The sequence below is a fragment of the Prionailurus viverrinus genome, chromosome C1 (assembly GCF_022837055.1).
Source record: "Prionailurus viverrinus isolate Anna chromosome C1, UM_Priviv_1.0, whole genome shotgun sequence".
Classification (NCBI taxonomy): Eukaryota; Metazoa; Chordata; class Mammalia; order Carnivora; family Felidae; genus Prionailurus; species Prionailurus viverrinus.
The window spans coordinates 120,753,410-120,776,625 of NC_062568.1; the positions used below are offsets into that span (position 1 = coordinate 120,753,410).

The window sequence follows — 23,216 nt, forward strand, 5'->3', positions numbered from 1 at the left end:
CGGAAACAGGCTCCAGGCTCTGAGCCATCAGCCCAGAGCCTGACGCGGGGCTCCAACTCACGGACCTCGAGATTGTGACCTGGCTGAAGTCAGACGCTTAACCGACTGTGCCACCCAGGCGCCCCTGTTCTGTATCTTTAATGACACTGTTAGAAAAAAAGTGCTTTCTCCCATAGATATCTAAAAAAAACCTGAGGCACCTGGGTGGCTCAGTCAATTAAGCATCCAACTCTTGACTTCTGCTCAGGTCATGATCTCATGGCTTCAGGACTTCGAACTCTTGTGTAAGAGCCTGGGATTGTCCCTCTCCCTGCCCCTCCCCTGCCTGAACTCTGTCTCTCTCAAAATAAATAAATGAACTTAAGAAAATTTTAAAAATTTTTTAAATGATTCAATTCTGGAGAAGAGAATACAAAAGCATACCAGGTATATTTTAAATACTAGTTTAAAACACAGAATTCCTAGATGACCCCATGTTAGCAACAGCTACTAAATTAACTAGGAAAAATAGAAATAAATGAAGTAACGTGCACATTTTTTAATATACTGAAAGCAGGATTTCTATCATTTATGTTGGACTGAATGAAATAATCAATGAGTCTATTATTCTCAGAACCAATTTCTACCCATTTCATTAAGTTCCACCCTATGAAGGTGGTGATTTTATTTATTTTTTAAAGCTTTATTTTATTTTTGAGAGAGACAGAGACAGCACAAGTAGGGGAGAGGCAGAGAGAGAGGAGAGAGAGAATCCCAAGCCAACTCTGCACTGCTAGCACAGAGCCCAATGGGGGGCTTGAACTCACAAACCGTGAGACCATGACCTGAGCCGAAACAAAGAGACGCTTAACCGACTGAATCCACGCACCCCTGAAGGTGACGATTTTAAAAAAGTATGTTGCCCTGCTTCTCATGTTTCCAAGGTTCCCTGATAAAATGTCAGTTTGTCCTTCTCTTTACTATCACACTACATATATTCACCCAAGCTTTTACTAGGCATCCAGTTCCACCTCTTAAAGGCACCTCTTACTGACCACAGAACTAAACAGAGGATGTATTTTATTGGGTGTTCCAGGGCATTTTGTGCAAAGAATGAATTGCTTTATACCAAAAGTCTTTGACCATTCAGCTTCTAGATCAGCAAGAAAAGTGCCACCATCTTACCTGTCTTCCAAGTACGAAATCTAAGAATCATCTGGAACCCACTCACTCTTCTCTCCTTACATCAAGCTGTAACAGAATCTCTCTTCTTATGCATTTCTCAAATGAATCCTTTCTACTCCTCACAGGGCTGAGCCTGATAGTGTTACTATTATGTTACTGCTGAAATTTCTCAAACTTCTAGCTCAAAGCCCCTCTTTCTTATCATTTCCAAATGGCACTAATAACTCTCTAAATTCTTCTAACATTTTCTATAACCCTTTCTTATTAGGTCTGAACTCTTAATTTTTACCTCAATCCTGTTGTGTTCCATTGCTTTGGTAGTTAAGTTTCCTCTCTAATAACATCTTGCTCTTAGGCCTTCCCAAAACTGCTTCCCATGTCTCATCTCCCTCCCCCAATACATATTACATGATGTTTGGAACTTTCCTAATTTTATTCACTTTTTTTTTTTTTTTTTTTTAATCTATCTTCCTTTAAAACTCATCACAAATTTGGAGCGCCTGGGTGGCTCAGACGGTTAAGAAGTTCACTTCGGCTCGGTCACAATCTCATGGTTCATGAGTTCAAGCCCCACATCAGGCTCTCTACTGTCAGAACAGAGCCCACTTTGGATCCTCTGTCCCCTTCTCGTTCTCTCTCTCTCTGTCCCTCAAAATAAATAAACTTAAAAAGAATTCACAAATTTAAGCAGATATTCATTTTCCCATCTTCAATCTACCACAGTAAAAATATTAAGGAAACAAAGAATGGAATAGATACAAAGGAACTGCAAAGATACAACCTATAGCTTGGAGAGGGAGGAAGTAAAGAAGACTCTGTAGGCAGGAGGGATGGAAATGGTCAGGGTACAGGATACAGAGGGGAGAAAAGTCAGGAGGGAATGGAATCATTTCGACTTAGAAGACTCATCCTTAAAACAGTATGTATCTAAAGAACATCTCCTATAAAGAGGAAGAAAGGATTGGGGAGGGGAGGGAAGTATGGAGATTTTTGAGAGAAAAAGGAGAAAAGGAGCCAAATTAGATGGTCTTACAATAAAAGACAATCTGCAGAGGATAAAGGGGTAGAATTAATTTAGAAAATCTTATAAACAATCAAATAGAACAAGGTCAGATGAAAAACAATTCACCAGTATATACTCTACCATAAAATCATTATATTTACCTAAATACATCCCACATTTCATTCTTAAGGAGCTCCTGGTGAGGAGACACCATCACATGTTCCCCCTATTTCTTCCCATAACATAAATTATGGGCATGAAAAATGAGAGACAGTGACAATGTCTTTGCAAAACTTTTAAAGGCCAGTGAAGTGCTAATATAAGTAAATAATTATCATGAGCAAATACATTCAACTTACATACGCACTGATTTTAAAAAATTAATTAACCCTAGGGCACCTGGGTGGCTCAGTCAGTTGGGTATCTGACTTTGGCTCAGGTCATGATCTCAAAGTTTGTGGGTTCAGGCCCCACATCAGGCTCTGCGCTGGCAGCACAGGACCTGCTTGGGATTCTTTCTCTCTCTCTCTCTCTCTCTCTCTCCCTCTCCCTCTCCCTCTCCCTCTGTCCTTCCCCCACTCTCAATCTCTCTCAAAATAAACTTAAAAAATTTTTTAAAGAAATTAACCCTAAAAGATGGTTGATATTCAAAAACACAGTCACCCGATATCTTCTCTTTCTTCTTTCATTTTGACTAAAAGAAACCTTACAGCCAGTCCAAGCAAGGTACATGAGTATATTATGCTTTTTTATACTCCTGTGCCTTCAGACACAATGAATTTCCTTATCTGTAAAACAAGGGTCAACAGGAGATGTTCAGAACAGTACCTGGTACATAGTAGGCATTCAATAAATGTTAACCAGCTATTATTCGTGAATGCTGTTTTCACTGTTTTGAATACTACCAAGTAATATTAAGTCCCCAAAAGTTTAATTTAATAAAAACTCCCTAGATAGTGTGTGTTGGTTCAAAATCCAGCAGAAATGGTATAACTACTTAGCAGCTATTTCACAATAATAAAACCCTAGATGGAGGCTGGATTCTCACACTACAACCGAAACTTAGAGCCTAAATGCCACAGCAAACTGTGTCAAAGCATTAATCATTTTCTCCACCCTACCATGAGGAACAAAAACACTCTCTTCTTTAAATATATTTTCAGCCCTTAGATACTCCTAACTACCTCTCCTCCCACACTTCTCACCCATCTGCACTTCTTACAGCTTTTCCTTGAACGTTCCTCAAAGGTTTTTGTACCACTATCATGGGTACTAGCAGTTATTCCAATAGCAACCCAAACATCTCCTTTTCCTTTTTCCTTTGTGGAGAAATCTTGAACTCCTAAAAGTTCAGCATTTTAAGTAGGGCATAGCCCCCTTTCTAGAGGTCTGCATAGCTAAGTCCCAATATGGCACTATTTTTAGACAATCTTCTAGCCAGTGTTAAACCAAGATACTCTTCTTGGTCTTTCTACAGCCCACCCATGCCCTCCCTTCCACCCCTTCCAGACACATGGGAGCATACGACTAGATCATGCATAGACAGCCTCCCACCCACAATAGGCTGAAAGCCTGATCAGCAAATATATTTGATTTTTCTAACTTCACTTAAAAAGATTTTTTTAGTCAATGATACCATGTCGTAATAAATTCAGTGGAAAAGCAGATTTTAGTGCTAGCTCTACAACGACTAGCTGTGTGACCTTGGGCAAGTCACCTAACTTCACAATGCCTGTCTGTCTCCTTATACATAAAATGTGAAGGGCTTTGGCCTAGACTGCACTCTAACATTCTATGACTACAATTATTATAATGCTAAAAGTAGATTAAAACTCTACTTCTGACACACAGAGGCTTCAGATCAAACCACAGATCCACATCTTCCTATTTAACCCAACCATTCAAAATAGCTGCCATAATACAGTGATCAGCATGCTCTCCAATCACCCACTCCTGCTCAAGACTGGACAAAAAGTACAAAGAATTAAAGAGTGCAGCAATGTAAAGAAGTAAGAGTTATCTGGCAGCCAACCTTCTATATTTGTGTTTCAGGGTATTTTATAATTACATAGGCTCAAACTAACAGAACATTCAAGTTAGCAATTCAAGTTACATTGCTTTTCTTAAAAAAAAAAAAAAACAAACAAAAAACAAAAACAAAAAAATATGAGTACCTCTAACTAAAGATCACAGCAGCAGTCCATGCTGTTTCTAATAATAAACTTATCTACTGCTCCCATTGATTTCTTCTTACTAACAGGCATAAGTAACTAACAAAATGAAAATTCAGATTAAAGTTAAAAATGACATTCGTTCAAAATGCTTTTCAAAGTACCATACTTAATACAAAAACCAGTTGCTCCCAAATCAGTAAAAGAAAAGGTTAGCAGAATTACAGACGGGAAAAACATTATGTAGCAAATAAAGATTGTTATTCATTCTTTTTTTTTTTTTTTTTTAAACAAACATTCTCTCAAATGTGCCTGGAACTGGTGGACACAGACTTCAAATACAAAAAAGGAATGTGTGGTCTCATGGAAAAGTTAGATCTATTTTTCTTATGAAATTAGCAAGTTTCCATAGTCTAAAATATTAGAATAATCACTTCACCCAGCCCCCTGTCCCTCCAAGCAAGCCATGCCTCTACATATGAACACCCTTGAAAACCTACTCAATTCAAACTACAGCTCTCTGCTGAAGCCGTCTCCATTCCCCCTCCACGGAGTTACTACTCCCACTCTGATGGCTGATACAGATTCTACCCTTTCGGCATGAGTCCCAGAGGTTAATTTCCAAAACTAAGTCCCAAACTATCATTCTAAGCCACTTCACCTCATTATCTCTAGCCAAGTCTGTCTACTCTAAAAAAAATTATTTGCTTGTCTTTCCAACTCCTAATCTCCTTGCTTTTCATAAACTGCTAATTGGTTTTCTTGGTTTTGATTAAAATGGTAATGAAACTCTTTCTAGTAGGATCTGAAAACCCTTCCACATCTGTGTACTTCTCCCTTAAGGGCACGCAACGACGCTCAACCTGGCCCTACAGCTTAGTGTCAAACACCATAACACTAATATTTGGTCAAACTACTGTAATGACTTGGGTTTGAACCTGTTTAGGACTCCATTAGTCCTAAACTCAAAAGCACACTCCTAGAAAGCACAAAACAGTGCCTTCCTTCTTTTTGTGTTTCTACTCCCCCACCCCATCTAGGACAGAGTAGGCACATAATAGCTGTGGGATGAATGGCTTGAGTTTCTGTGAGATTCAGTAGTTGCCTAATCACATTTTGTAAATGCCAGCTGCAATGGATGGAATTTTCAATGTGGGCAGTTAACAGAAGATTTCCATTCCTTTGCTATCTTTACTCAGCCCTACACCCATGCCTGGCTAGGCCTTCAACTCTCACCCCACAAGTATACCTGGCAATAAATCTGGACTCATCCACAAGGCTTCTATTCTTTTTATTCCCCTCTAAGCCTTACTCTCAAATTCTACCCCAGCACCCTTGCACCCACCATCCGCTTCAGTGAAATAAACTGCTATGAATATGTCCTGAACATCCTGTGTCCCAACATCTAAAAGAGCGCATGAAACATAGTGAGTACTCAAATATTTGTTCAGTGAATGGATGAACGAATATCTTAAAGGTAAGAGATGACAGTAAGTTGTGACTGGGACAGAGACAATGGGTCTTGTCTGTGAAAAAGATTTTTCTAGGAAGCAATCACGTACCCACAACCAAAAAGGCTTAAAGCACATTTAAGAAGTTTCTGATAAAACTAAACTGACATAGTAGACATAATTTCAGAATATATACCTGCCCATATCCCCTAGAGATATCCCCACCTAGCTTCCTCAGTGGGCAATTGCCTACAAGACCTAAGCCACTTCCCAATCTGTGATTGGATCAGGAGTAAATACCTGACACAGGAATCACCCAGTCACAGGCTGACAAACGGCCTACACCCTGTGTGACCTAGCTCCAAAAGATGAGTAGGACCAATGAGATTATCTGAGGAATCTGCACTAGAGGATACAGAAAAAGTCATCCTAAACTATAAGATCATAATGTGTAAAATCCTAGATTAATGAGGGGGGGAAAAAAAAAGAGGCAGCTCAGTCACTTTAGAATATGAAAATGGTAACTTGAGTGTTGCTAAAGATCATGTGTCCCCTTTGGGCAGCTGGCCAATCAAGAGGGAGAAGTGGGGTTTCTTCTACACTTTTGTGGAATATAAAAAGAATGCTTAAGGGAGCAGTTATTTGTAAGCAAGGAGGGGAGGATTATCATGACTGCCTCAATGTTCTGATTTTGGACCTGGTGAGTAAATTTCCTTTTATTTCTTTAAAAGCAGAGCAACAGGGGTGCCTGGGTGTCTCAGTTGGTTGGGCGTCTGACTTCAGCTCAGGTCATGATCTCACAGTTCGTGAGTTCAAGCCCCGCATCGGGCTCTGAGCTGACGATTTAGAGCCTGGAGCCTGCTTCAAATTCTATGTCTCCCTCTCTCTCTGCTCCTCCCCCACTCACGCTCTGTCTCTCTCTCTCCTTCAAAAAAATAAATAAAAACATTAAAAAAAAATTTTAAAGCAGAGCAAAAATTGTCATTTTAGTGCTGATGCTAAATTATATGGTATGTATATCTGACATGATTGAAAACTATTTTTGCAAAGGTGTATTTCTTTCTAGCTCTGCCTCAAAACTTTTCTTGTGAGATAGAAATGTAAAATACTCATTTTTAACCCATACAAAAAATTTTTTATATATAGTGATGTCCTCCAAAGTTAACTGGAATATCACATCCATTCATCAAAACCCACATTTTACATTTAAAAATTTTACATTTAAAAACGTTAGAATCAGATCCCTACTTAAGTCTCCTAAACATTGATGGCACATACAGCACTTTTCTACACGTCTATTTAATCAAATATAAATGCCACATCTAAAAAATTCACAAATAGAGGGGTGCCTGGGTAGCTCAGTTGGTTAAGTGTCTGACTTCAGCTCAGGTCATGATCTCATGGTTCATGGGTTTGAGCCCCAATCGGCTCTGTGCTGACAGCTCAGAGCCTGAAGCCTGCTTCAGATTCTGTGTCTCCTTCTCTCTCTGCCCCTCCCCTGCTCACGCTCTGTCTCTCTCAAAAATAAATGTTTTAAAAAAATTTTTTTAATTCACAAACAGTAAGATACTATAAACTGAGTTGTCAGGTCACAAAGATGCCTACAATTCCAATTTCCTCTACCACATATACGTTCACCAATACTGAAAGTCAAAACTCAAAAGTGTGTGGGGCGCCTGGGTGGCACAGTCGGTTAAGCGTCCGACTTCAGCCAGGTCACGATCTCGCGGTCCGTGAGTTCGAGCCCCGCGTCGGGCTCTGGGCTGATGGCTCAGAGCCTGGAGCCTGTTTCCGATTCTGTGTCTCCCTCTCTCTCTGCCCCTCTCCCGTTCATGCTCTGTCTCTCTCTGTCCCAAAAATAAATAAATGTTGAAAAAAAAAATTAAAAAAAAACCAAAACTCAAAAGTGTGGAGTTCATATACATATTTACTTTTACTAACCTTTTGCTACAGCATGAATAGCAGTGGAATGGCAAAAAAGGCAGCTAAGAGGGAGGAGAATGCAAAGTCCCTAGATGATTTACCTCCAAATTATATCTATATTCACCTCTATAAAATAAAAATATGGCTTAAAAGACAGCTACTAAAATTTAGAATCAACCTCTCCAAAGCCCTTGCACACCTTTCCAGCTTTTTCTCCCACATTCCTCCTATACAAACCCTTTATCCCAGGCAAATCTAACTAGTTGCTCACTCATGTTTCTGAGCCTTTGTATATACTACTCCCTCTGTGTGGATGCACTTCCCTCTAGTCTTTGTCTTAAGAGTTCCTATTTATCCTTCAAGGTCCACCTCAAATGTCGCCTCCTCTAGGAAGACTTCCCTGGCATGTTTCTTTCTCCTCCTCCCAAAATTGGTTACTCCCTCTGTAACCACATTCCACGTATATTACCGTGGTTTACTTGTATATCTCTACAACTTTAGCTGCTCAAGAGTTCTATTTCTCATTTATCTCCAGGCTAAAAAAGTACCTGTGCACATAAAAGATGATCTCAGGGGGCGCCTGGGTGGCGCAGTCGGTTAAGCGTCCGACTTCAGCCAGGTCACGATCTCGCGGTCCGGGAGTTCGAGCCCTGCGTCAGGCTCTGGGCTGATGGCTCAGAGCCTGGAGCCAGTTTCCGATTCTGTGTCTCCCTCTCTCTCTGCCCCTCCCCCGTTCATGCTCTGTCTCTCTCTGTCCCAAAAATAAATAAACGTTGAAAAAAAAAATAAAAAAAAAAAAAAGATGATCTCAGATACCTAATCATAAATAAGCTCATAAATGAGCCTCCTCTGGATAGTGCAACACTAAAAACCAAAAAGTTCAATAAAAAGCAGCCTTGACTAAATGCAATGCAGTGTCCTAGATTAGATCCTGGAGCAGAAAAAGAACATGAGTGGAAAAACTGATGTAATCTAAATAATTATGTAGTTTAGTTAACATTAATGCACCAATCCTATGCACTATTGTGCACCAATATTATACATTGTTGACCAACATACCACAGCTATCTAAGATGTCAATATTAACAGGAACCAGGTAAAGAGTATACAAGAACTCTAGGTATTTTCTCTGCAACTTTCCTATAAATGCGACATTATTCCGGGGCATCTGGGTGGCTCAATCAGTTAAGCACTTTTCTTCAGTTCAGGTCATGATCTCGCAGTCTGTGAGTTCAAGCCCTGCATCAGGCTCTGTGCTGACAGCTCAGAGCCTGGAGCCTGCTTCAGATTCTGTATCTCGTTCTCTCTCTGTCCCTCCCTCTCCCTCTCTCTCTCTCAAAAATAAACAAAAAAAAATTTTTAAATAAAATGTGACATTATTCCAAAATAAAAAGTTTATTAAACTTTTAAGTAGTCTAGAAAAATCCAAAAAAGTACAAATATTAATGAGAATGTGAATGTGGATTTTAGTTATAACCACAATAAAAAAAAATAAAAGGATGAGAAATATACTTCTCAGAAGCAGAGGGAGGAAGGACATTAGTTTTTAACAACCTGATATGAACCAAAATACGTGATGATTTAGTAATGATGAAAAATGGTCTAAGAGATGGGAATTTTTAAACTGAAGTAATTCAGTGTTTAATTTCAAAAGTACATAACTCAACATTGAAATAACTTCCATGGAAAGTTTAAGACTGCACTATCCTAACACATACATCAGAACTACATTATCTATGAAAATCATGATAGTGATTATATCATTACATCAAACAGAACCTTGTTTTGAAGTTAATGATTCTGATGTTCTAACTTCAGGAAATAGAGGGGGAAATGTTCTATCAAAAGTGTGTCACTTTAAAACAATCCTTCTGGGGGCGCCTGGGTGGCGCAGTCGGTTAAGCATCCGACTTCAGCCAGGTCACGATCTCGCGGTCCGTGAGTTCGAGCCCCGCGTCGGGCTCTGGGCTGATGGCTCAGAGCCTGGAGCCTGTTTCCGATTCTGTCTCCCTCTCTCTCTGCCCCTCCCCCGTTCATGCTCTGTCTCTCTCTGTCCCAAAAATAAAATTAAAAAAACATTGAAAAAAAAATAAAACAATCCTTCTGTAATTTACAGTAATCTGTAAAACATAATTTCCAAGAGCCTGGGCAAAATTCATTTCCATATGACACTATTTAATAAAAAAAATATAAAAACTAGAGATATCAATATATGACTACAACAGAAAACCAAACATAGTGTAACATAGTAAGTTCTTAGAATTCAATGGAATACTATTTAATTTTAAAATTCAACCACTGGGGCGCCTGGGTGGTTCAGTTAGTTAGGCATCTGACTTTGGCTCAGGTCATGATCTCATGGCTTGTGGGTTTGAGCCCCATGTTGGGCTCTGTGCTGATAGCTCAGAGCCTGGAACCTGCTTCGGATTCTGTGTCTCTGTCTCTCTCTGCCCCTACCCCACTCATGCTCACTCGCTCTCTCTCTCTCTCTCTCTCTCTCTCTCTCTCTCTCTCAAAAATAAATAAACATTAAAAAAATTTTTTTATATCCAACCAATACAGGAAATTATAAGATAACAAGAATCAAACTACCTTGCTAATTAATTTTAAAGAAGTCTGATTTAGGGGTACCTGGGTGGCTCAGTCACTTAAGCGGCTGTCTTCAGTTCATATCACATTCTCCAGGTCTGTGACTTTGAGCCCCACATTCATGACTTCAAGCCCCCTATCAGCGTAAAGCCTGCTTCAGATCCTCTGTCTCCCTCTCTGTCTCTCTGACCCTCCCCTGCTCACTCTCTTGCACTCTCTCTCTCAAAAATAAACATTAAAAAAAAAAAAAGTCTGATTTAAATGGTACCTATATCACAAGAGTAATAAGTGTTAACAGCAGGCCACATAAATAAAAGTAGGAGCTACAAGCACAATTTAAATGTAAGAGTGTATATTTTAATCATGGTGAGACACCTGACTGTATAGCTGTAGATTTATATGAGCAACTAAAAAAATTTTTGAATAATATCTACTTCAAAGTTAAGCAACAAAAATTTTTCAAGATATAAAACACTAACATCATCCAAAAAACTCAGTCTTTTTGTATTAATATTAAAAATATTTACCCATTTGTGAATTAGACTTGGTGACAAAAAGAGGCCCAAAAACAGCAAACTAGTAACGGAACAATGAACACACTAACGTCTCTACTAGCCCTGAACAAATCTATTAAACTTTTAAGTATCTTCCAAGTCTAACTTGAAAATCAAAAGAAATCCATGTGTAAAGACTATATCCTTCTGAAGCTTGTTTCTAAGATCAACCAGGCCATTAGTCATGTACAACAAGTCAAAACAAATTTGGTCTTTTTGGTCCTTCTTGTTTGGTTCATATCAGATATATTCATTTCTGTTACAACTTAATAGTAGTAAGACATGAAAAATAGGATAGTTCCCTTACATAGAGCACTGTATAAAAACTGGGACAATTAAACAGTGATCCTAACACAATGTTATACAGTTCAAGCAGCTTGAATTACAGATATGATACAGACGACTGCTAAGCAGGTAACAGGATAGCCCAGGTAGATAAAGGCTTAAAGATAACTCTAACTTGCTAAACACTGAAAAAGACTTTTACCAAAATGAAGACAATTAAAACTGGAGGGGAAATCAATCACTACAACGCTTTTCCTAATATTCTCTTGAAAATTTACATTATGGGCACTTTATGAATTTATGTCTTCCTAAACAGCTTTATTACATTAAACTAATTTCAGTCAAACTCAAGAATAAGAGAAATAACAACAAAAACAGCCCTCTTTATAACTTACTAAAATATTTTATCTGGCCGATAATTTTTTTTTTAATTTTTTTTTTCAACGTTTATTTATTTTTGGGGGGACAGAGAGAGAGCATGAACGGGGGAGGGGCAGAGAGAGAGGGAGACACAGAATCGGAAACAGGCTCCAGGCTCTGAGCCATCAGCCCAGAGCCCGACGCGGGGCTCGAATTCTCGGACCGCGAGATCGTGACCTGGCTGAAGTCGGACGCTTAACCGACTGCGCCACCCAGGCGCCCCACTGGCCGATAATATTAATATCACAGACAAGAAACCCCTAAGATTGGACCTCATTGTACAGAAAAAGTAAAATGAAGCTCAAAGATTAGGATGAATCCCCAATTTTCAGTATCTTTGTTCTTTAACCCTACACTACATGGGATCATCTATTTATGAACTCAGTTACCAGTTCAAAGAACTGTCTTTTATTAGTGCTAGTCTATTACATTCTGCTGACTAGAAAACAAGTTTTGAAACAAACTTCAGTTATCTGAACCAATTTAGTGTCCCCTGCTCTATACACTTCTTATGAGACCCATATTTCTATTTTTTGGACTTTACTGCTAATCTTCTAGTTCCTGAGTACTTAAAATATCTTTTCCTCTCTACTTTCCCTGACAAGCCCCATTCTCCAATAAAATAAAACTAAACTAAACATAAGAAGACAGCATGGACAGTTGCAGCAATGATTCAAAGGTTACATGCCTTGTCAAATCTATTAAGTACTAAGACCCTACTCTAAGGTTATCTCTGTACTTACTTCATAATTAGCATATATAGGGAAGATTACAATATTGTAACTCCTGAAAAGGACCATAATTTCAGGCTGAAGAAGTGATAAATGCATTTAAATAAAAGACACAAGAGACACAAAAAAGTGCTTATAAAAAACTGACTTATTTTCGAAATGGGACTTTTTATTTTTTATGCCAGTTTCTTCTTCTTCTTCTTTTTTTTTTTTTGTACTGACACAAGATGCATCCTCACAAGAAATGAAATAACGGTCTATGAATCTTATGCCAAAAAAATGGCAAACATTATAAAGAATATCATCCTATAAGAATCTAATGAAACTATGAAAGTATTACTGTTATTATTAAAGCAAAATGAAGGCTACAGATTATAGGTACTATGGAAACTCAAATTAAGAAGCTAGTGTAAGCTAAATTAAAGGAAAAGTTCAGTATTATAACTCTCTAATCATCAAAAAACACTACTTTCAATAATAAGCATATTCAGCCAGTAAATGCAGGTATTTAAATGTGAATAAATTGTATAAGATTTAAGTGAATCAGATGATTCCAACCCTCTGCATGCAACTTAATTTTTGCCATACCACCCCCAGCAAAATCCTAAAGAACAAAGCATTAATCTCGTTTTGTATAAAACTATTTTCTCAAGATCCGCTAAGGGATCTTGATGTAAATGTAAATCTTTCTTTATATCAAGAAATATAAATCTAAAGATAACACAAAACTAAACAATAACTTACAAAGCTAAATGATAATATTTAATTTCTTTTACCACAAGAGTGTTATTTATTAAAATTCCTTGAAGACCTCCGAAAACATAGTATTTGAAAAAATCAAATTAACTGTCTGAAACACCCCTGAAAAAAGTAGCATTTTAAAATGATAAGCTTTCACAGACATTACCATAAAAAACAGAAGTTACCAATATCGAATACTTGCTTGCTAAGGATTTTACATACATTACCTTAGTGCATATTATGAAACAGGCATCATCATCCCCACTTTATACATGTGAAAAATAAGATTCATATAGTTAACTTATATGTTCTGGGTCTCACAACTAGGAAATGAAAGTGGGAATTGAATTCAGTTCTCTGTGACTCTGTAAGCAGTGCTCCTACCCATTCTTACACTAATGCTTCCCAACTTTTGTCACATGATGGCACACACTAAAAATTGTATTTGTAAGGCTTACTAAGGTAAACTGGTGGAGCTTGGTGAAAATAATATAGATTTTCCTTAGATCAAACACTTATGACATGAAAAATAAAATGCCAAGTATTACAGATGATATTAAACACTAATTGGCATAATAAAATATTTTCATGTGCCGTGTTTCCAAAGTTTACAGAAGGAATCATACTAAAAATGTTCAAATATCATTTCAACTGTTGTGAAATTTTTAAGTTATGAAAATGACTTAAAGTTTCAAAACTATAAAAAAATTTACAAACAGCACACTTATATGCCATCCTATGCACTGCACTCTGGTTGGGAAGCTTTGCATAATATAATTTGTCTTTCCACAGAATATTATGATTAATTTGGCATTATCAAGATCTTCCCAATAACACACCTAAAGGAAATTCAAATCAAAGGTAATAAAAAAATTTTAACGTTCAAGTATTCCTTCCATTGAAGTATAATTCTTCCATTGAAGTATTACTAATTTGGCCCACACCAGGTTCTTAATTTGAATTTCTATAGTACCTATAATCTGTAACATTCTTTTTGATTTAATAATAACAATAATAGCTAGGGGTGCCTGGGTGGCTCAGTTGGTTAAGTGTCTAACTCTTGATTTCAGCTCAGGTCATGATCTCAGTTTAAGGGATCCAGCCCCACGTTGGGCTCCAGGCTGAGCATGGAGCTCTCTTGAGACTTTCTCTCTCTCCCACTGCCCCTCTTCCGCACTCACACTCCTCTAAAAAAAAAATTTTAAATAAATAATAGCTAATATTCATTGAGCTAATCCTATGTGCCAGGCTGTGTTTCACTTCATATTATTATCATATTTAATGCTCATAGCAGTATGAAGTAGCTCTATTTTCTCCATCTTACAGATGAGGAAACAGAGGCAGAGAAACTGAGTAAGTAACTTCCTTACAATTAGTAAATGGGAACTAGAATTTGAAACAGTTTGACTTAATAGCCCTGGTTGTTAATCACTACACTAAACTACATTCCTCCAGATAGAAAATACAGTAATATTTAATGAACACATATTACGTGTCAGGAGAGACAAAAGTAAGTAAATATATCTCAACTTAGATTAAGTTTGACAGTTTCACAGTGATGAAGTAAAAATGACTACATCAAAAGAGGTATTCTACAGAACAAGAAAACAAAAAGGTATCTGCATACTGTGATGTGCATTCTGCTTACAGAAAAGAAGGGAAAACTTTAACTTCTGCTCATAATGATATGGTTCAAGCAAGAGCATCTGTGTCTGCAACCTATTTGAATTTGTTGATTTAACTTGCTCAAGAATATAAAAAAAAATCTTACTTAAAACAATGAAATTGATAAAAATTAAAAGCAAATGTTTTAGTACTTTGATTTTTTTACTTCCTGCTTTTGAAGTCCCTAAGTCATCATGTATTTAATGTTGTTTTTAATTAAATGCACTATTTATAAAGTTCTGAACAAAGATTTTTCCAGACATTTGCTTGCCTAAATTCTGCCTGCCAAATCCTGCCATTTGGAAGAAAGCCTCACAGTTTACAACTGTATTACACTAGGCTAATGTCCTAAGGGGATCTCTGATGGCCAATGTAAATCAAAACTTATAAAGACACCTTTAATTTCATAACCAATCAATCAATACAGACAACATTAATGCCTTGGGTATAATGGTTTATATTAAGTGTCTAAAAAAGCCCAAAGAGCCACGTCCAACATTAGCTGGTTCATGCTAGTTAATAGCAAATATTTAAGGAGCACCTACTATATGCCATGGACAATGCTCATCCACAAAAGATACCTGTTCTATAGAGAGTGGCAGTCTAGAACTACAATTCGAATTCACATGTTATGAAAGGTCAGATATTGAAACCAAAAGCTCAAGCTCCAATCCATAACTTTCCCCCTAGATCCAAAGAGCTGTTCCCAGTCGTCTGCAATCTACAAACCACTAGATACATTAACATCAAGAGACTAGCATGGGCACCCAGCACATCCTGGAATACAAAATATGCCTTGGGTTATGGTGGTGCATTCTGCCCTCTGGAGCTTTACACCCTGAAAATCTGGCAATTCTCCTAAAGCGACTCATTTTCCTCAAAAACCAATCGTTTTAAAAAGTTCTTTTGCTTACAGAAACCAATACTCCTACTTACTCTTCTCTAAAAGAATTGTAGAAAATACTAATAGTAAAGGAATCGTGGCTTAACTCATCAGTAAGCTAATACCAGGGTCTATGACTTACTGAGTCTCTAAAAGCCAGTCTCCAAAATGTTTAAACTAATCGTGTGGAGCAAAATGCATCTGACTGTACCTAAAAACTGCTCAAAATGAATGTCGGGTAAAATAAACAGTAATTTTCTGAAGCCAGTATTTTTAGTTTAAAGAAACCAAAAAAGATTAAGAAGTTCACCAGAAGTTTGTCACAGCTTTTATACTGTGTCCAATTCCATAATTTACCCTAAAATAACTCCATTCCCACTGCAGTCACTCCTAGCAACTATTCAGCAGCTCCCAAGTATGTAATCTTTTGTCCGCTGTATCTTTTGCCACAAACCTCAAACAAGCCAGTCCTTAAATTTCCTCAGCTCACACCACCTCCCCCCTTTATAATAACTTAAGGGAGTAAAAATGATAGAAAAAGGTGGAAAAGTATAGACAGCCTCTGTACCCAAGCTCTTTTCTTTTATATCTGAGAACTTACAATTTTATCTCAACCACACATCTTCAGGTTCCAGGATAATCCAGGGTTCCTTCACCCTACCAACAGTTCAAAATGTCCACTCGCTAATAAATGACAGGGCCCTTATGTGACCACTCTGTCCCTGCCCCTTTATTTACATTAATCATTCAAGCATCCCAACTACATCCTGTCAAAATAAGTTATCACCACGCTCCAAACTCATAAGCCATTCTACAACCCCAACAAACTCTATCCCGTCTTCTTTGCTATGAACACACCCTAACCCTCTGCAAAACCTTCCCTAATACCAGCTCTCTTCCTTTATGAGCCTTTCCCATATTCCTAACATGGGTCTCAATGTCCTACTGCCCCACACTCCCAAGCTCTCTTCAGTAAACGCAATTCCAGCACGGAGTCACACCCTCCCTCCAGCCTAATTCCTACAACTCCAAACCCCACCCCCTCCCCTCATCACGCCCTCCAGAGCTTCAGCCACCAACGAACACCCCGCCCCACGGCCGTCACGCCTCCAGATCCCTTCGGGGTCCTTTCCGCCGACTGGGCCCGACCCTCCTCAGGGCTCCCGAGTGCCTAGGCCCTCCCGTTCACCCTGCCAGCTCCGCCCTCAGCCCCTCACCGAGTAGCAGCAGCTTCACTTCTTTGGCCGCTTTCTCCCCGTCCTCCCGCAAGTTGCGGTCGATCATCTTGCTCCGCTCCACCGCCGCCTTGTCCTCGGCGCTCAACGTGCAGCCCATGGCGGCGGCGGGAGAGGGGACAGAGCCCGGGCTCACTCACACCGCGGAAACTGCGACTCGGCTCGCTGAGACAGCGTCTACTGCTGGGCGGCGGCCCTCTCCGTCAGCTCCCTGAGCGCCCGAAGGAACCGGATATCCGGCGTTTACGACACTTCCGGAAACGCCCCGCGACGGTTACTGCTCAAACCTGTCCAGCTGGGGTAGAGGAGGAGCAACGAAAAGCGGAAGTACGGGGAGAGGGCCGGTGAGGCAGAGCGGCGTTTCCGCGGAGTAGCCAGGTCTGATCGAGCTTCTGTTACGCCGCCCGACCTTAGTGCCTCTTCTCCTTTTCGGCTGCCTTATTTGAATAAATGGAGGAAAACCAGGGACTGGCTTCTCCCGTTCGTGGCACCCTCCTGAGGTCACACAGCAGGCTTTGCATTGGAGGTGGGGGAGGGTCCCAAATTAAGAGGCCACAGCCCGCGCCGGAATTTCTGCTGGGGATTTCTCACTGGTCGGAAAGCCCCTTTGATCTCTGGCTATGGAGACCCGGAGCCCCTTCCCAAGTGTAGGAAACTTTCTCTGCCAGGGTTGTCTCAGCCCGATCTACGGGATGAGAACAAACTGCAGAGCCTGGGGCCCGGCCACGCTTCAAATCTGACGTCTGTAAGACTGACCGTGCCTGGGACCTTAGCGATCCCTTTCTGCCCTCCTTTGGCCCACCGCTTCCAGCTCTCAAAATGTACCTTGGTCCTTGTGCCGTTAGCTACGAGTTGCCAAGCGACTGTGTTGGCAAAAGGCCACTTGAAATCGCCAAGATACTCTGTTACCTGAAAGGTAAGCGTGTAGTTCCTCCAAAAAATTTCCATGCCGCCTTTCTCCAATAAAAGCCAGTTTTAGTGCCGATAAATGATCCTGCGTTAAGGGGCTTCGGACTTCTACCAAAATCAGTTAGCCTCAGTCCCACACCCCGAAACAAACCAGTGCATCCTGCGAAACTCCTACTAAAATTTCCCGTTGTAGTATCACACAAAAAGGGAAGTTCTAGTAGATTTGTTTCTCAGCTCTCTCATCACCTGAAAATAAATCCACTGCAAAAGCTGAAGACTCAGCCCTTTCACTCCTAATTCTGGGTACTACCGTGAAAGTGGTCCTAACTCACCCTTACTACCAAATAGCTGCACAAATACTCTCATCATATATTCTAGAGAGGAAAACTCTCGTAGTCCCCCAAACTTTCCCCTGGGATTAAAAACTATTTCCTTAATAGAATTTAAACCTTAGAAGATAAGGCCCCAACAGAAAGCCCTCTGTGGTGATGATTCATTAACTGGAGGGATTTCTTGAGAGCCACAATAAACAACTTCATCCACTATAATTTAGTAATGCAGGTTCTTCAAAGTTTAAAAAGCCTCCTACTCATTCCCAAATGACTGTTAGAATAAAAGGGATGGCTTTCTCATAATCAATACTTATGGGGGAATAGGGCAAGAGGAAAGGGAAGAAAAACCAATATTTATTGAGTACCTATTTGCCAGGTATGGCTAGGTGCTTCCACATGGTCATCTCTTTTAATCCTCACAACAACCCTGTGAGGTAGGTAATGTTACCCCCATTTTACAGATGAAGAAATAGGCTCAGAGAAATTAAGCATCTTTCCCAAGGTCACACAGTGAGTAAGTAGATGTCTGCCTCCAAACTCACCCCTTTTCTACCATGCCACTATAAGATGTTACTTGGGGAGACCTGATGACACAAGGTTTTCATCTAGGCTTGAGGGTTACCCCAACACCACTGGGGTGCAGGAAAAGTAACTGACAGGAAAGTTGTCTCAACCTGTTGATTCTTGAGCTGACTAGAGAAGTCAAATTTGGTCCAGGAACAGCTTGCACAGTCAAGGATTACATAGCCAACTTTACCAAGCGATCCTGGTGACTAGAAAACAACTGGAAGGTGGTCATGGCAGAAATTGTTGGGAGAATTCTCAGCATAATAGAAGAGAAATATTTGTTTCCTTCATGGTCCACTCCAGCAGGGAAAAATAAATGGCAAATGAACCAGCATGTGTCAAATTCTGTAATAAATGCCAGTGAGATCACAGTGTCAGGAGATTTCAGCCTGAATTAGAGATATCCTTGCACTTAAAATTCTTTTTTGATATATTTGAAGGAAGGGTTGGAGGGCAAAGTCAAAGGAAAAGGAAAAATAAATTAACAAAATGGCTGCCAGGCAATGTTTAATGTCCTCCCCTCTCCCCATTCCCTCTCCCCACAGCCCCCCTCCCCAACGCACACCTTTCCTGTTTCCATTGGACTCACACTGCCACCTGCTGGCAATGCTTAGGGCCTACTAGCTGATCAATGATGTTTGAAGAGGTTTTTTCCTGTTATCTAGGAATGAGGTTCCTCCCTTAACGGGTTTATCTTAAAAGGGAGGAAAGCGAGGAGAACTTGTTTTTCAGTCACAAAAGATTCTCCTTGGTATATATACTATCTAAGGGATTTCCTCAGTGTAATGGGTCCTAGACTAGAGTAAGTCTGGTGGTAGGAAGACAGAACCCTGTAAATTTTCCTAGATCTAAAGGGAGATTTGCTCAGTCTCAGTAAGTAAATTATTTTCCTCAACTGGGGTTTCATTTACAACCCTCACACTTTCCACAGCCCACAGGAAGTTTCCATGTAAGTATCTTGCTGCAGTGGACTGAACTGCAATGTGTTCTTTAATATATTTCTCCAACATTCTTTAGTGTTTTACCAGATATAAACGCTCTGTAAAAATACAAGGTGCCTGATCAAATTAGACTATGAACTCCTCAGAGGCAGTGACTCTGTGTGGGTCCCAGAGAATACTGGGTATTCAACTATTATGTACTGAATTGGACTAAAATAGGAAATGTTGATATCAGTATAACTTTTTATAATAAAAATTATTTATTGGCCATTCAAAGGGCCCACTCCCACCAGCCCATCTTACCCCTTAATGTTCAATGAGTCAGGAATTTGTTCAAATACAGATCAAACCACCCTCTGGTCCTGCCTCAATCCTTTAGTGTTATTTGATTCAACAGAGGGAAGTGGATGGACAGGTAGTCCCAGATGAGTGTCCTGTCCAATTTTCAACTATTCCCCCTGCTTGAAAATACCACCACCAATACCAACCAACAAGTTCCTATAGTCTCAATCAGTAAACAGCTGAACCCAACTCTTGTGCCCTCTCTCCAACCCAGGGCTTCAGGTAGAAGAGAGATTTAAGTCTTTTGTCACTAAAGCTAATTTTGAGAGCGATGAATGGGAGAAGGGAGGCATTTAATGGACCATGGAAACCCCACCCTTCCCATTCCCAACCTTAGTCTCTTGTACCCGATTGTCCAGGGGGCTGGAGGTGGGTCACTGCCATGAGGAGAGAGATCAGGGAGGCCAATCCTAGAAAGGGAAAAAAAAAAAAAAAAAGATTTACAGTTTTATTGGTCAAGGTGATTATCTGGCCTCTCTGTATCCAACCATCTTAGCCATTCAAATGCTAACCCCCACCTTCAGCCATCCAACTCCCAATCTTTCCACTTCTTCATTCTGAAAAAATGAGGAGAAAGAGCCATCCTGTCATATCCTTGCCTTTGCTGAGATCAAGCCCCAAGCTTGATCTCCCATGTGAAGTAGAGCGACAGAAGAATAGAACAGAAGGGCTCTTCCTCGAGGGTGGGAGAGAGCTGCAGTCAGCTTTCCTGCCTTCTACTCTCTGTACCCTGGCTGCTATTTCCCCCTTGCTTCTGGCCAAACTCAGGAAAGGAATAAATCCAGCTGGCCCTCAGGTCTAAAACTAGAAAAAGAGCCATTAACTCAAATGGAAACATTTGGCTGTACTTTATTTCGTTCTTCTTAAACCTAGCAAGGAAAGGAGAAGACAAAGATCATTTTCTTACCTTGCCTGAGTGCAGTTACTGCCCTGGACAATTGCACTGAAAGATGAAATATCCTAAAGGACCCCCAGTTTAACTCCAAACCTGGCCTGCTGCTCTATACCCTCCAACTCCTACCCTTAGAGAGTTTCCCTGCTTCCTGAGGCATGGAAAGTTCACTGGTTGAAAGGCATTATCTCACCTTGGTGACCGTTTATTCTCATTACCATCTCACCAGGTTCCCTCCCCCAGTAGTCAAGGATCAGAGCCATGTCCAAGGCTTTTGCCACACGTTCATCCTGTTGGCATTGTTCCTGACCCAGAAAAAGCTAAGCAAAAGCTGTGTGCAAAGACCCCAGCCCCAGCCCCTGCTAGCTGGGAAAAGGTGATCCCACAAGATGTTCCTTCAGTCGTCAATGGCCCCAGCCCCATCTCCCTCCAAGTGTCCAGAAGCCCATCAGGATTCCAGTCGAGGTGAGGGGGCGGGCCGGAGGTAGCTGTCCGACATGATGATGTCGCTGGTGAGTTGTTGCTCCAGGAACTCCGAGGTCTCCTCAGCTATCTGGCCTGGAATTCGAAAGTCAACGGCAGGTGGCTCCTGCTTGGGGCTGGGCACGGGTCGGGAAACCCAGGACTCGGAGGGGCAGCCAGTACCCTGAAGGAACTGCAGGAAGTTCTCCTCAATGGAGCCCTCCCGGCTAGGTAGCCTCAGCTCCTCCTCCGGAGCCGGCTTGAAGAAGCAGACAAACTGCTTGCTGAGCTCGCCCCGGATCTGCCGGTTGAGACATCCATAGAAGAAAGGGTTGGAAGTGAAGCAGAAGTAGCCGATCCAGGTCACCACGTTCTCCACCTGACCAGTCGAAATGGGCTGAGCACTCAGGGCCACGTAGAGGTGGAAAGAAAAGTAGGGCAACCAACAGAGCAGGAACTGTCCCCCCACAGCTAGGAGGACCACCGCAGCCTTCCCTCCCCCGAACGTCCGGTGCGGAGTGGTCTGGGGAGCCCCCGAGCTGGTGACCATGGTGGAGCGGCTGCTGAGAGACTCGGAGCGTTGCCGGGGCGTCTCCATCCACGTGGGCAGTGGTCCGTGCTGCATGGCAGCCACTCGAGCTACTCGGAACATGCTGCAGTAAACCACAAGGATAAGGAGCAGAGGCAACAAAAAGTAAAGGGCAGCAAACACCACCACGAAAAGCTGGCAGTAGGCACTGTGGCTCCATTGGAGTGAGCAGCCTGGGGGGGTGCTGGGCGCTCCCTCCTCCCGGGAGACCCTTCCCAACACTGGCACAGAAGCCATGGCCAAGGCTTTCACCCACACACCCACCAGCACAGAGGCCACCAGCCCCAGCGTCATGCGCACCTCGTAGCGCATGGGGTGGACAACGTAATAGTAGCGCTCCACGTTGATGGCCGACACCGAGAGAATGGCCAGGCTTACGAAGCATATGCTCAGGAACAAGTAGAGGCGGCAGGCGACCTCTCCAAAGAGGTCATGGTCAAAGAGGGCAGAGCTGGAGAGCATGGCCAGGGGCATGAGGGTCAGGGCGGCCAACAGGTCCACCAGGCACAGGTGGAAGACGAAGACGAATTTTCGGAGGGCAGGTGTCTTGGCGATAACAGCCATCACAGCGGCGTTGCCAGCCACAGCGATCAAGTCCAGCAGGAGCATGAAGAAGAGGGCCACAGATTCTGAGGCCACGTCCCGCAGCCCCACCTCTGGGACCCCACTGGCAGTAGAGGGACCTGGCGTTTGAGGGACCCTCCCCAGAGTAGAAGAGTTCCCTGATGACTGGGGGATGGGAGAGGACTCCATGGGGCCGGAAGAGGACACCCAGGGCACCTCCCGTCACAGGCCCATCCCCCATCCTAGTCCAGTGACCCTGGGATGGCCAGCCCAGGCCCAGGCTTCCCAATTTGGTGTGTGGGGATGGGAGGGGAGGGCGCCTCCTGCTGGAGCCTCCTGGACAGGCTCTTACCGCCAGCCTCCCAGGTCAGACTGTGCATAGGGAACGGAGGGCTCAGAAGCTCATCTCTCCTTTCTGGAAGGTGGTGGCTCTGGTCCACCTTGGTGACATCGAAGAAGCAGGAGATGTGAGAGATGCTGGAGCCTCACTCACTCAACACTCCACCTTCTGAGTGGTCTCGGGCTCCTTGTTTCTTTTCCTTTCCTCTGTTCTCCATACCCTTCTCCCCTCTCAGGGATTGTTATCCAGAGATTCTAAATCCTCTTTCTCCCTCTCCCGGGGTCCCGCTGAGCTCCAGGATGGTGCCCCAGTTTTAAAGTTGCTTATGTAAATTTCCCGATTTCTTGACTCTCCAAATGGCAGGAGCTGTTGGGGAGTAGAAGGGACACAGGATCTGGTTTCCAGTTTCAGGTCTGGGAATTGCTAACTCTGTGACTCTTGTGAACTTCAGTTTCCTCACAAA

General features: G+C 41.6%; 2 protein-coding genes across 2 annotated transcripts in view; both read right to left on the bottom strand.

The window, feature by feature from the left end:
- Positions 1-17,050, bottom strand: part of GNAI3 (G protein subunit alpha i3) — a 39,090-nt gene extending 22,040 nt beyond the window's left edge. The window contains exon 1 of the mRNA XM_047868738.1: positions 16,798-17,050. Coding sequence (XP_047724694.1) covers positions 16,798-16,915 — 118 coding nt within the window. The 5' untranslated portion in view covers positions 16,916-17,050. The remainder of the gene's footprint in view (positions 1-16,797) is intronic.
- Positions 17,051-21,246: 4,196 nt separating this feature from the next.
- Positions 21,247-22,617, bottom strand: GPR61 (G protein-coupled receptor 61). The gene has a single exon (XM_047868737.1). It carries the CDS (start codon positions 22,600-22,602, stop codon positions 21,247-21,249), a length of 1,356 nt encoding a protein of 451 aa, XP_047724693.1. The 5' UTR covers positions 22,603-22,617.
- Positions 22,618-23,216: the final 599 nt, after the last annotated feature.